The following is a 12,343-nucleotide window of genomic DNA, read 5'->3' as shown; positions in this document are numbered from 1 at the left end:
TGGTAGCCCTGAATCTCTGGTGCTAGTTATTTATTTGGACTATTTGGTCTCCTCCCACCGGAGGAAAATATCTGCAGACGACCATGTATCCTTTCAAGTCCTATCTTGAAAATACCACTTTAATGGAAACGCCCAGGTACTGCTATTAGTGCCTTGCTGAATTTTGAAGCTGAAGAAAATGCTTTGTAGAAATTGGATGCAAGACATTGTGAAAAGCTGAAGCAACAATTTGGCAGAAGACAAAAATCTAGATGCATCATCTAGCGCTATGTGAAGTGCAGACTGTACGTCAGAGATAGGCAGCCTATGCTCTGACGCCAAAAGTAGGAGTCTGCAGACCTGGTTTCTGTGGGATTTCTCTTTGCTTATTCCATTTGCCACCACCAGCATCTCGACTATTACACTGCCTACTTCATACGTCATTCTGACATGAAAAAGTGAGTGGAATTTCCTTATGAAAACAGGCACAGCTGTCGCAGACAGCAGCACACATGCCTTCTGCACAGTGGGATGAGATTGCGATAGATGTTGCTTACTTTCGAATGCTACCCCAAAATGAAAGCGTGGCCTATCCCTCATTTAAATGGCCAGAGACCAGAGATGAAATGGAGGTGGGCAACTCTGTGATGATGCTTCTATTTTCTAACTTGCAGGTTAAAGCTTTATTTATTTATTTAATTTGTATACTGCCCTTCATCTGAAGATCACAACATAAAAATACAAAATGAAGACACCAAATACATAATAAAAAGCAAAGTGAAACAGTAAACCCGCCGCCCCCCGCCCACAAGAGAACCTCTCCTCTTATTCCCATGAGTGCTAAGCATGTAAGAAGCTTGAACCCTCCAAACCAAATCCAAGGCAAATGGAATAACAAACAAAGCAATGTTATTTAACTACAAACACAGCCCATACCGAGACATAACATGTATAAACAGTGCAAGAATTCTTACCTGTGGTCATGCTACATCAAGATTTCCCCACCCCTGTCCTTCCCTTCATTACCTCATTATTTTTTATTTCTCTTTATGAAATACAGTCAAACTGTGGCTCCTGAACAGCTCCGTTTTTGAACATTACTCTGCAAGTAAATGCTCTGGTTTTTGAACATTTTTTCAGAAGCCAAATGTCCGACACGGCTTCCGCTCCAGTGCAAGAAGCTCTTGCAACCAATCGGAAGCCGTGCCTCGGTTGTCAAACGTTTCAGAAGCTGAACGGGCTTCTGGAACAGACTGCATTTAACAACCGAGGTTTGACTGTACTGAAGGCGCAATGATATATGTATACTGATGCCACTGCAATACTTGCAACTATTTAACTACACAATGGTTAACTGAAGATGCAAAACATCCCCTTGTAGTGAAATGACTTTGGAAATCCATTGAATATAACAAAAATAATCCCAAAAAGTTGTGATTTGATAAAAACCAATGCATAGCAAAAATAATTTAGGGTGGCAGTGGGCTGTGAGTCATACATGGCTGCCTTGGCTCTTTACTGCAGAATTCTAACTTCAGTAATAATCTGGGTCCTGTCATAGAAAGTGTGCACATATGATCACAAAAGTATTTAATGTAGTTTTCAGATGTCAAACAACTTGTACGTCCTTGCCCTAAAGGTGTGTCAGAGATACAAACTGAGTGATGGAAATTTGATTTCAGGATATGTCAACACTTACTAGTTGTTCACTGTCACTAATTCTCTAATACTTTCCAGTTGTCCTAACTCCATTAAAAAAAAAAAACACCAACCCAAATATTTGCTTCAAAAATATCTTAAGTGCATCATTTAAATAACTCATCCATGGGGGAACTAGATGCTTTATTCCTGCAAAATTCCAACAAACCAGCAACTTTTCTAGGAATTAGAAACTATCAAATCTTTTAACATAGTCATGGAGAGAATAAAAGTATTTGCATGTACAACTGCCTGAAGATGAATCCATTCAAACAGCGCTAGAGGAATGCCATGTCATTCTGCTTTGGGAATGCTAATTAATACTGCACAAACAATCCCTGTAAAAACTAAACACATTCAAATGTTTTGAAGTAAATGGCAAAAGACAATGTTCAAATTAATTATTAATTAAAAATGAATGTTGCCATCTTTAAAGATTTTTTTTTCAAAGCACAATGTGCACTGATTTAAAATGCTGAAATATCAAAGTATTATGAGTGTTAGATTTCCTTTCTCCTTTACCCCCTGCTCAACATATTATGCAGGTGGGAAACTTTTTAAAAACCATTAAATGCTAATTACCTTCACAACTAATTATTAGGGTGGCGCTAGGTTAATGCTTTCCTACCTTTTGATTTAGACCTACTTTTGTCAATGCCTTATTCATATTACTTTGAAGTAGAAGGGCTACAAATTAATTCTTTTAACCATATTATTAATTGGCTATGTGATCTTTTGGCAACAGGACCAATAATTTCACGGTCACGTTCTGAGATACAGCTTGCTACAGTCACTTCTAGTACCTCTAAAAGTGGAGGAAGGAGTTATTTGCAGTGCCAGTTAATCTATGTACAATTTTTGGGACTTGCAACAAAATGTGTTGTTGGTTTGATCATTCTGCCCTGGTTATCACAGATGACCCTGTGCTTATTCCGCACAATTGCAAAGCTCCTGATGAAAGTTTAGAGCTAGCCATTTCCCCACAGAATTGGGTGGCTTGCAAATTGCTGCATGCCTCTTGCAACGACGAATCTTTCCAGCACTCATGTAGTTTGGAAATAAATGTATGAACTTTAAAGCCAGCTAAGCGAACAATATAGGAGAGTCTACAGTGGTGCCCCGCAAGACGAATGCCTCGCAAGACGGAAAACTCGCTAGACGAAAGAGTTTTCCATTTTGGAGGTGCTTCACAAAATGAATCTCCTATGGGCTTGCTTCGCAAGACGAAAATGTCTTGCGAGTTCCTGCGGGGGTTTTTTCCTCCCCCCCCCTTTTTCTAAGCCGCTTATCAGCTGATCCGCTAAGCCGATAAGCCACTAAAAGCCGCTAATAGCGCTAATCCGCCAATGGGCTTGCTTTGCAAGACGAAAAAACCGCTAGACGAAGAGAATCACAGAACGGATTTTTTTCGTCTTGCGAGGCACCACTGTACTTGTTTAGTGTAAGAATTGTGCTTTATACCCAACATTAGTTTTATAACAGTGGCCAGACACATTTTTCTGGAAGCCCACAGGGAAGATACATGGAGGAATTTAGCATCATGCTCTTCTGATCGTTCCATCAGTGCATATTCCCGCTTGCCAGACAAGTCATCTTCACTTTCCCCCGTCCCCGTTCAACGTTCTGGACTGTCTCCCAACCCAGCAGACCAGGTTTGGGGGAGGTGTGGGGCATGCATGAGGAGGGAGTGGAAGGTCAGTTGCGCTAGCCCTGCCAGTTTAGTGGGATCCAGCCCCCTGGGCTGCATGTAATGATCAACCATGGATTAGTTCTATGTGGGCATGTCTGAATGAACCCAAGTACAGCACAGGTGTCGCATGCTCCCCCTTCCTGTGCAGATGACAGAAGGCCTTAGGTTGCTCTACCAGACCCCACCTATTCCTTGAGCATTCATCCGGATTCACTTGCTTGCACAAAGCTTATGTGAAAGTTAGATAATTCCAGGTCTTTACTGAAAGTCTTCAACACAGATAGTAAATGGAAACAGTGGCACTATAATATCTTTAATGGATTTGACCCTAGCATCTTGTGCTCAAGAGTAGAATCTCTTTGAACAAGAAGATTCCATTTTAGCCACCATGAAAAAACGGTGATTAATAGATATTTCCAGATTCATTAAAGGATCCAAGTGGAAACAATGCATTAAGAGACAAAAAAATTCCCAAAGAAATGTATTTTCAGAATGCTATTTCTGCAAACTGGTGGTTTACAAGCCAAAGGACTGAGTGAAAAGTGAGTTAACAATGCCCAGGTGGATTTGTCAGACCAGACTAAAGGTAAATGGTTCCTTTTCTTCAAGTTGGCACAAACATTTCTGGAGTTTATATTTTTGGCTTCATTGGAAGAGAGGCAGGGAGAGGGAGAGAGACAGGAGATAAATGTAAACAGCAGCAACATTCCTCTTTACTTACATTGCTTGCATAGGGGAACGTCCTGGGCTGCTGTCACTCCCATTACTGTTCGCATGCTCCATTGCACCATTAAGATCTTCCCGCATAGCATTGGCTAAACTGCCCAGAGTGGGATTTCCCATGGAAGCAGTAGTGTACAGAGGTATACTGTTCTCAGCCATTGAAGCCTGTCGAGTCAAAGAACAAGACATAAGAATCCATAGCAACACATGCTCATACATGTGCCACAGATCAGCTGCAAGGTAACACTGTTTGCACTATGTTTTCATTAAATATAATGGATAAAATGTCCACTTAATTATTTCCACCACTGGCTAAGATTTCACAAAGCTCTGTTTTCTACTTGTAGTAACTACCAAATACAATATCACCCCATTCACACTCAGGGAAGAATTCAAACGATGACTGGGACAAATTAAATATGTTAAATTATAGATCTGGCCTTGGTTGTTTATTTAAAAAAAGGAAACAAACCCAGAATGCAGGCAATCTGGATTGGGACCATAGTGTAGGTGAAGGGTTTTTAAAAAACGCCTTACCTCAAAAATTGTCCCCCTGCTGCTATTTACATTAGCACCAATGGCACTAGGATAAATTCCTAGTGTCACCAGATAGAGCTCATAACACGTCTGAAATTCTGGAGCTCCGGTGCCACTCAAGTGTACTAGATGGAGCAGTGGTGTGACTTGGCAAAAGGAAGCTTCCTGTGTTCCTGTTCGCTCATTTTGTACTAACTATGAACTCCTTACCATCTTCCCATGTACCTCCTTGTGGTGTAATTCCACATGGCTGCACTTGTGAATATTACACCCAAGTATGCAGGACTAACAGCTTGGATGGATCTGTATGTGAGTTGATGGGGAAAGGTAGTTTAGGGGAAGTAATTGGGACCGGAATGTTTTCTGAGCTCTTCTAATGTGTATCATTCATGAAAACGGAATCATATTCAAGAGCAAATATTTTAGGCAACATCCTGGTAACATTATTTCCATATTCTTGTTTTGACTTGTGGTATCTGCTTTGACACAACTTTCATTTGGATGGATGGGACTTGCACTGGACTCCCACAAAATTCCAGGGAAATGAATAAAGCAGCAGTGTTTGGCTGCTTTGTTCTCACATTGCTTGTCAAATGTAATCAAATTGCCAAATAGTGATTTAACCATGCCAGTTCTGAGCTGCACTGGAACTTCAGTAAATAGGCCCTCATATTCAATATTCCCTGAGCCAGAGTAAAGTCTAGTTTGGAAGATTTCTGTTAAGTGGTCAATACAAACTCTTAAGATATAAAAATGAGATATTCACTAGCTTATATTCAAATAGAAAATAGTGCAAGAATTGGACTTAGGTGCATGTTCTTTACAGAAAATGAACTGATAAACCATTTCTTTGCACTTGCAAACCTGAGATGAAGTCCTCACTTGTTCTTTATAGAGTTCATTTCTAGTGCCAAGGTCTTTACAACCTTCATTTCACTGAGACTTATGACAATTTAGTGAGGCAAGACAGTTTCATTCCCACTTAAAAAAATGAAGGGCTAAGACTGAGAGCAAGTGACTGGGCCCATGGCCACCCAAGAAGTATGTGGCTGCACTGGAATAACAACAAAGGCCTCCCAGGTTTCAACCAATATGTGATCCACTAGACCAACTCCCTGGACAGAGTCAAGACTAGTCTGTTTGCATCTTAAAATGCAATAAACACACAGCCCTGTCCTACTCTACTAGTGCAATTTTCTAGTGAGCGGAGGTGCATGAGAAAGAGAACAGGGAGGGAGAAATCATAGAAATGGTGCCTCCTGCAATGCTGGAAAGGGCAAGATCGCAAAATACACATAGCATCAAAAAGAGGAGTTAGGCCAGAGAGAGGTTGACCGGGGTCCACTTTTTTGTGGGATTTAAAGGGCCAGGTGAAAGCAGGAGGGGCAGCAGGAAGTTGATAGCCCTTTAAGCAATGATAGATAGATAGATAGATAGATAGATAGATAGATAGATAGACAGACAGACAGACAGACAGACAGATATATATTTAAAAGAAATATTTAAAACAGCATTGGAGATGGAGTAGTTGTGTTCTTGGAAACATTCCAGGCACTACTAGTACATGTGCAGCCACATTTTACATATCTCACACTGGCTGAGGCAGAAGGCGAAGTGAGAGGAGGCCTATCTGTTTCAGCCTGAAACCGGCAGTGATCAGTACTGAGTTGGGGGCAATGCTGTCAAGTGATGGCAGCTGGGCCAGCTCAGGATCCAGCAAATTGCAGGCTAGGTTAGCCCCTTCCCTCTTAGCAGCAGTACCTCTGTCTGCCCATCTGTTTTCTGGGTGGAATGGGGAGTTCTGTGCCCTGAGCGGAGACTGGCAAGGCTCAGCCAAGGGATACCTCCGCCCAATCCAACTCCTGTGTTAAACCTTTTTAAACTCTGCACACACCCCCTCGCTTGCCTGCACTTCTGAGACCCGACATATGCCTGTCTTTGGGAGCAATCAGGCTGGTGGGCACAAGCCAGGAGGGTTTTTCATTTGTGGCCTCACATTCGCAGGCCCTCTGTTTGTTGCAGCAATGTGTTGTTGTTTTTTAATGATTTTAATTGGGCTGGTGAAATCTGTGGTTCCTTTTAACTGTGACTGTTTTGTCATTTTAATGTTCTACTGGGGCTAGCTGCTATTTTAATGTATGCCCTGGCTATTTATTCTCTTTATTATTTTAGTGTTATTGACTGTTCCTACTTTTAAATTATGCATTTTATATATTACAGTTACATATTTATTTGGCCCATGTACCTTAACGTGCTGCCTTCTGAGAATTTCTCTTTTTAAATATGGGACACAAATCTATTAACATAAATAAATGAAATATAAGGGCAATTAATTTCTGAGAGATGATTTTTACAAAAAGTAGGAGATTCTGGCTCTCCTAGTGTTCAGACTATCTGAGATGGGGGGGAAGGCTTTTTGAAGAAATTAGCACTAAACAAAAACACCCACCAGCTAATCACAGTGTGGATGTGTGCTACGGAGGAAACAATTTGCAAGTTAGTCCATACTGAACTACCTGGCATTGCTGAACGTTGAGATGTTTTGACTCTTTACTTACTGCAGTGTAACCTGAAGAAACCAGATTCAACACAGTCGTCACTGGTGGCTGCAGAAGTCTGCTGCTTTTATGCTCTATCTAGCGGCCCTCCCCGAAGCACAGTCCCTATCTCTATGCAGTGTAATCAAAAAACTACTCTAACGAAGAGGATTATATTAATCTTTTTTTATTCAAGATGCAGAAAAATAATTTTGATGAAGTGGGGAACATAAGACTCATGCTTCCTGCAGTTTGAGAAATAATGAGTCACGCACTTCCCACCACCGAGATAACTTGTAATTGCAGTAAAGTAATTTATTTAGGAAGAGCCAGAACAGGAAAAGCACCTGCTATTCCCCCCCACCCTCCAAAAACCACAGGTGGCCAAATGGACAAATTCCATTCAGAAGCAACAAGATAGAAAGCAACAGGGGATCTTCACATGGCAACATTCTGAGATGTGGATCAGAAATGTTAATCTGGAAATTCTAATGGTGTTTTCCCCCACTCAAAAGCCCTCAGGGCCGTGATCCAAAGGCACACGATGCACCACTTACAAGCACCACTTTTCTACATTTTTTCACAGCTTCCCCATGAGTCACTAGACACAGCCCTTTGGTTGGAACTTTCTATCTTTGTATATAAAGGGATAATAATGTTTTACAAACTTAGAGTTGCCTCCTCCTTTTACTAGGCTCCTGTCATATCTTGAAAATGCTTTGTGATTTAGGAGGGGAGACTACAAAGAGAACGTGGGAAACACATAATTAAACAAGGGAGAACAGGAGCATCAGAGATGTTCATTCATTCCTTTTGCTTCACTTTGTGTTCCACCAGGTTGAGCATATCGGTAGATCTGACGGTTGTTTCACCCTTGTCTAGCCTCAGAGAAGTAAATCATGGGTAGAAGTGCTGCCTGCTGAAAGAGTTTAGGGAGCCAGCTGACAGCAGATGGATTGCAAACAGAGATACTGTGCTTCTGGGAAACTATTGCAGAAGACAGTTACCTCACCTATAGGACAAGAAAGAAAGCGAATGTGGGGATATCCCATGAAACAGAGGGGGGGGGGAATCTGTTTCTTGGCTTTGAATGACAAGAGAATGGCAGAATGGTTTGTGACAGCTGAATGAAGAAGGTGCCACGTCCTGGAAAATCCACCAACAATATAAGCCAGCTTGCATGCTTAATGAGTTGTGTTTTCAGTAGTCCTCCAAGCTGAGATGATGGAATGGGAATTAGTTGTAATGACTATTACCACAACCAGCAAAAAGTGGGCACATGGCTTGATAAATGATGATCTCCCAACACATGCCTACCAACCATTTGTTGCTTACATTGCTATACAACATAGTATCAAGCCATCAAAGATGTTTTGCTTGTTTTTGCAGCAGAGAAAAGGCATTTTGCATGGTTTTGTATTCTGCTTAATTGCTCAAGGCTTCCTAAAAGTCACAGCTTTTGAACTAGGATTCTTTCTAGAGATGCAGAGCATTGAGAGTCCCAACAAAAAGAGATGGGACACTATATGCTCAACAAGGAAAAAAATTCTATACACTCACAAGCAGTGCTTTAAAAAATGCTCACTCCCTTTCTGACTGAGCCATGTATATAAACTGGAGCTAATTTGAAAGATAAGAAACAAAATAATTGTTTTCCAGATGGTGGCCACATGATTTTTTTTGCACGTGTATTTGTCATGTTATCTTCCACACATTTCTACATTTTCAGTCATGGATATTCACTGCGAAACTACTGCTGTCCATAACACTGAGTGAAGCTTGATAAAATGTCTCTGGGGCCTTCTTGGGTTTTGTTCCTCGTTCACAAAGGCCCTCCAGTGTTCTTTTCTGTTCTGGGCATGTGCATAAGCATTTCCATACCTGTGTGTGCACGCCTTTTACAAAAAAGGCTAGGTTGTGCTCAGGTGAGGAGCAAACAGAAGGACAGGTGTGTGAAAATAGCACCTCTGCTGAAAATAAATGAATGAATCTGCTAAGTAGCTTCTACACCAGCAGTAACTACAGATGTGTAACGGGTTGTTTTTATTTCCTGTATTTCCTGTGGTAAGGGGAAATATGGATTAATTTTGGGGGGAAAAGGGGGGACTGACATTTTGATGTTGTCATGTGGACACTGCAAAAAAACATATGTGCCCAAGAAGCACCAATTCCACAATAAACTCCCTTCTGGAAGCACTCTTAATTTATTAAATGTTATTTGAAATATATACCACCTTCCTCTTGTGTATGTTTTCCTTTTTTCGTTTTCTTTTTTTGGTTTTTTTAGGTTAAATGATGGTAGTGCAGGAGAACAGAAATTACTGTTACGTTATCACATAATACAAGGGGGGGGGGAGATGACGACAACAACACATGTCTTAGAACTAAAACACGAACTGTTCTGTATGATAAGCATATTAATTGAAATTAGTCACATAGCTAACAGAAGCTGAAGGAATGCTGGCTCACTTCATTTTTGCCTTTCAGCCTCATGAATGCAAAATGTGCTTGTAATCTTAATACTATTCCGCAGACGGAGCATGTCTTTAAAAACCGCACTTCACAAGACTCGAGGGAAAATAAGATCCTAATGAATGGTATTTACAGTTGCTTCATTTGCACATGCTTTCATTTGCTTTTCAGAAGTTACTACATAAACTGAAGTAATTAGGGGTAATGTGGGGCTGCTACTCCCTTCTTAATCAATCCCCTTCTTGTTTTAAAAGTAAAAGGGAAAGTCCAGCAAACGCTCTCAGAAATGTTATGGCGTGAAAAATGCACGTATTCTGTGATTCTGCATCTAGATGGGCTTATGACAATACAACTTATTACACTGGGGTACAGGCAACTGTGTCATGTCACTACCTACAGTTTTGCATATTGGCCAAGTAGAATGCCTTCAGAAGCATTTTCCATAGACACAAACAACGTGTGTGTGTGTGTGCGCGCGCACATATGCATGTGTGGGTATGCAATCCAGCTCAGTTATAATCAGTGGGGATTTTCTTGTTGAGCAGGATCCGAGGTGGATTGCCATCTGTATGCGTGGTCTGTGCATCACAAAAATTAAAGACCTTTCAAGTGTGAGAAGCAGCATAGAAGAATCAAAACTTATCTCTTTACAGTGACAACCATACAAATGTTTATTAGTTACATCTATTTCCACACCAAACATATTGAGGGGAAGTAGTGAGAATGTTTTCTAGGGAATTTGAACACAAAGCTGTGAAAAAATACCTGCTTTTGGTTGGCCTATATAATTTTTATAATTTTGCATGTCTAGAAAATGTTCAGAAGCTTATTTATACATTTGTAACTGCTTACCCACGTGAGAAAGTATCTAGACATTTCCCTTAAAATCATTTGTTATCGGCAGCACAACAGTGACATCTCTTTTCTTCCAGCGTGATGCAAGTGTTAGCTATTTCATAACAGAAAAACAAGCATCTGAAAGATCCTTAAAAGAAAAATCTCTCTCTGTGTGTGAATCTGCTTTCCCTTTAAAGCCACGAACAATAGAAGGTCATGTGATACAGTATCCTATCATTCAGCACATTAATAGCTGTGCTAGAGTAATTACACTTGTGGTATTTTTGCCTCAAGTGAAATTCTGAAATAAGAGGATGGAAATTATGATACTGCTGATAAATATTAATAAGTGAACTTTTAATTTTTTTGCCACAATATTCAAAATGCTAAGCATCTAGCTAATGCTGAAGCGGCCTGATATGTGTTTGCCTCCAGGGACCATGATGCTTTATGCACTTAAGAAAAAAGTTTAACGGAATTAAAATTTAATATCTAATTAGAGCAAGGCTAATATATTTTGAAACGAGTAGGAAGACACACACACACGCCTATGTGACATATTTGCCACATTCATTAATCTTACCTGTAAAGCAGCACTGAGAGGTGAGCAGTAGGTGTGGCTGGTCTGCATGTTTTTAATAAGTGAAGGGTTTCTGCGCAAGGAAGATAGGTAAAGAAAGGGTAAAGTTAAATACAGTCAAATTTGCACTTCCAGAAGGCCAGGCTTTCTCCCATACCAGAAAAAAAGACAACACATAATAAACATAGTGGGGTTTTTTTTGTTATGTTTTAAACTACATAGCTATTTTGACTGCCCTCACCTTCACTGAATATGTATCTCAGGTCTAATGTCATGTTTTGGTCTCAGAGCTGAAAGTGCCCTTTAGATGTTCCCTGAGCTACATACCTCTGTGCAGCTCCCACACAGCTGGGAGAACATCCATATGAGGCAGGCAGAAGATGCTCACATGGGTCTTTCGCACAGAACTGACACTGTTTTCCCTATAACATGGGAAACCAGCAAGTGCGTCAGCCAGTGTCGTATCATTTAAACATTCTCCCAACTCTGCGGGAGCTGTTCTTGGATGTGAAGCTGGGAGAACCTCTGAAGGGCATATTGGTCAAGTTTGTTGGTGTCTGTTTTTCAGTTGCACCCACCAGTTTTTCCTGGACTTCTTATAATGAAGGCCCTCCACAAAAGCATGTAGGGCATGGAAAAGAAAGAACGATTCATCCATCCCCAAACATCCCACATCCTCTGTTCCTGTGTGAGACACCATTCTTCTTGGCATGGCTTCTGACTGTAAGGGAGCTACTGCAAAGCAGTGACTTGTGCCAGAAATCCATGCAATGTTTTTAGAGGCAAAAAAATCTTTTGTGTACCTATGTTGGTCAGGCATCACTGAATGATCTAATGATGCCTGAAGTATGTTGTTGGAAGTACCTAAAAAACTAAGTGTTTTACAATACACAGTGGGTTGGGCATATTTTAGTAGGACTTGTGTTCCCACTGATTTCACTGGAAATTAACTCAACTCATGATTACCTTTTCACATTGAATTCAATTACAGAACTAACTCACAGCACAATCCTGGTGGATTGCAGGAGATTTCCTGCCTTAGCAGGGGATCGGACTGAATGACTTATTAGTCGTTAGTAAGTCAGGGGCCAACCTAAATGTGCCCAAGTATGTAATAAGAAAACACGCAAGGGCAAAATCCGTCAGATACTACTGATCGGATCCCTCCATTCTCTTGCTCAGTAAACTTTACTGAAATGAAAGAAAAACATAGCAGGAGCACCTGGTGGGTTGTACTTGGAATTTCTCTCTGGGACCACTAAAAACAATGCTCATCCTAAATCAGTAATA

The 12,343-nt window shown here is 40.7% G+C and overlaps 1 protein-coding gene and 1 long non-coding RNA gene across 52 annotated transcripts in view; one reads left to right on the top strand and one right to left on the bottom strand.

The window, feature by feature from the left end:
• The window catches only part of FOXP1 (forkhead box P1), a 546,942-nt gene that overhangs the window by 11,108 nt on the left and 523,491 nt on the right, over window positions 1–12,343 (bottom strand). For all 50 annotated transcript variants that reach the window (XR_014522962.1, XR_014522963.1, XR_014522964.1 and 47 more), the window contains 2 exons: window positions 11,057–11,126; window positions 4,089–4,255 (listed from right to left, as the gene is read on the bottom strand). Coding sequence is in view for 47 of the 50 variants with exons in the window: in XM_083491883.1 (XP_083348009.1) it covers window positions 4,089–4,255; window positions 11,057–11,126 (237 nt within the window). In the remaining 3 variants the exon portion in view is untranslated. The remainder of the gene's footprint in view (window positions 1–4,088; window positions 4,256–11,056; window positions 11,127–12,343) is intronic.
• The window catches only part of LOC310702281, an 18,288-nt gene extending 5,945 nt beyond the window's left edge, over window positions 1–12,343 (top strand). The window contains exon 2 of one of the 2 annotated variants that reach the window (XR_014523433.1): window positions 12,045–12,343. This is a non-coding gene — a long non-coding RNA (uncharacterized lncRNA). Of the gene's footprint in view, window positions 1–8,001; window positions 8,226–12,044 lie in introns of those variants that run through there. The other variant, XR_014523434.1, reaches the window with a different exon arrangement.

Source organism: Podarcis liolepis (genome assembly GCF_965112155.1).
Source record: "Podarcis liolepis genome assembly, chromosome: 2".
In the NCBI taxonomy this organism is placed as follows: Eukaryota; Metazoa; Chordata; class Lepidosauria; order Squamata; family Lacertidae; genus Podarcis; species Podarcis liolepis.
This window is presented reverse-complemented; position numbering and strand designations above follow the sequence as displayed.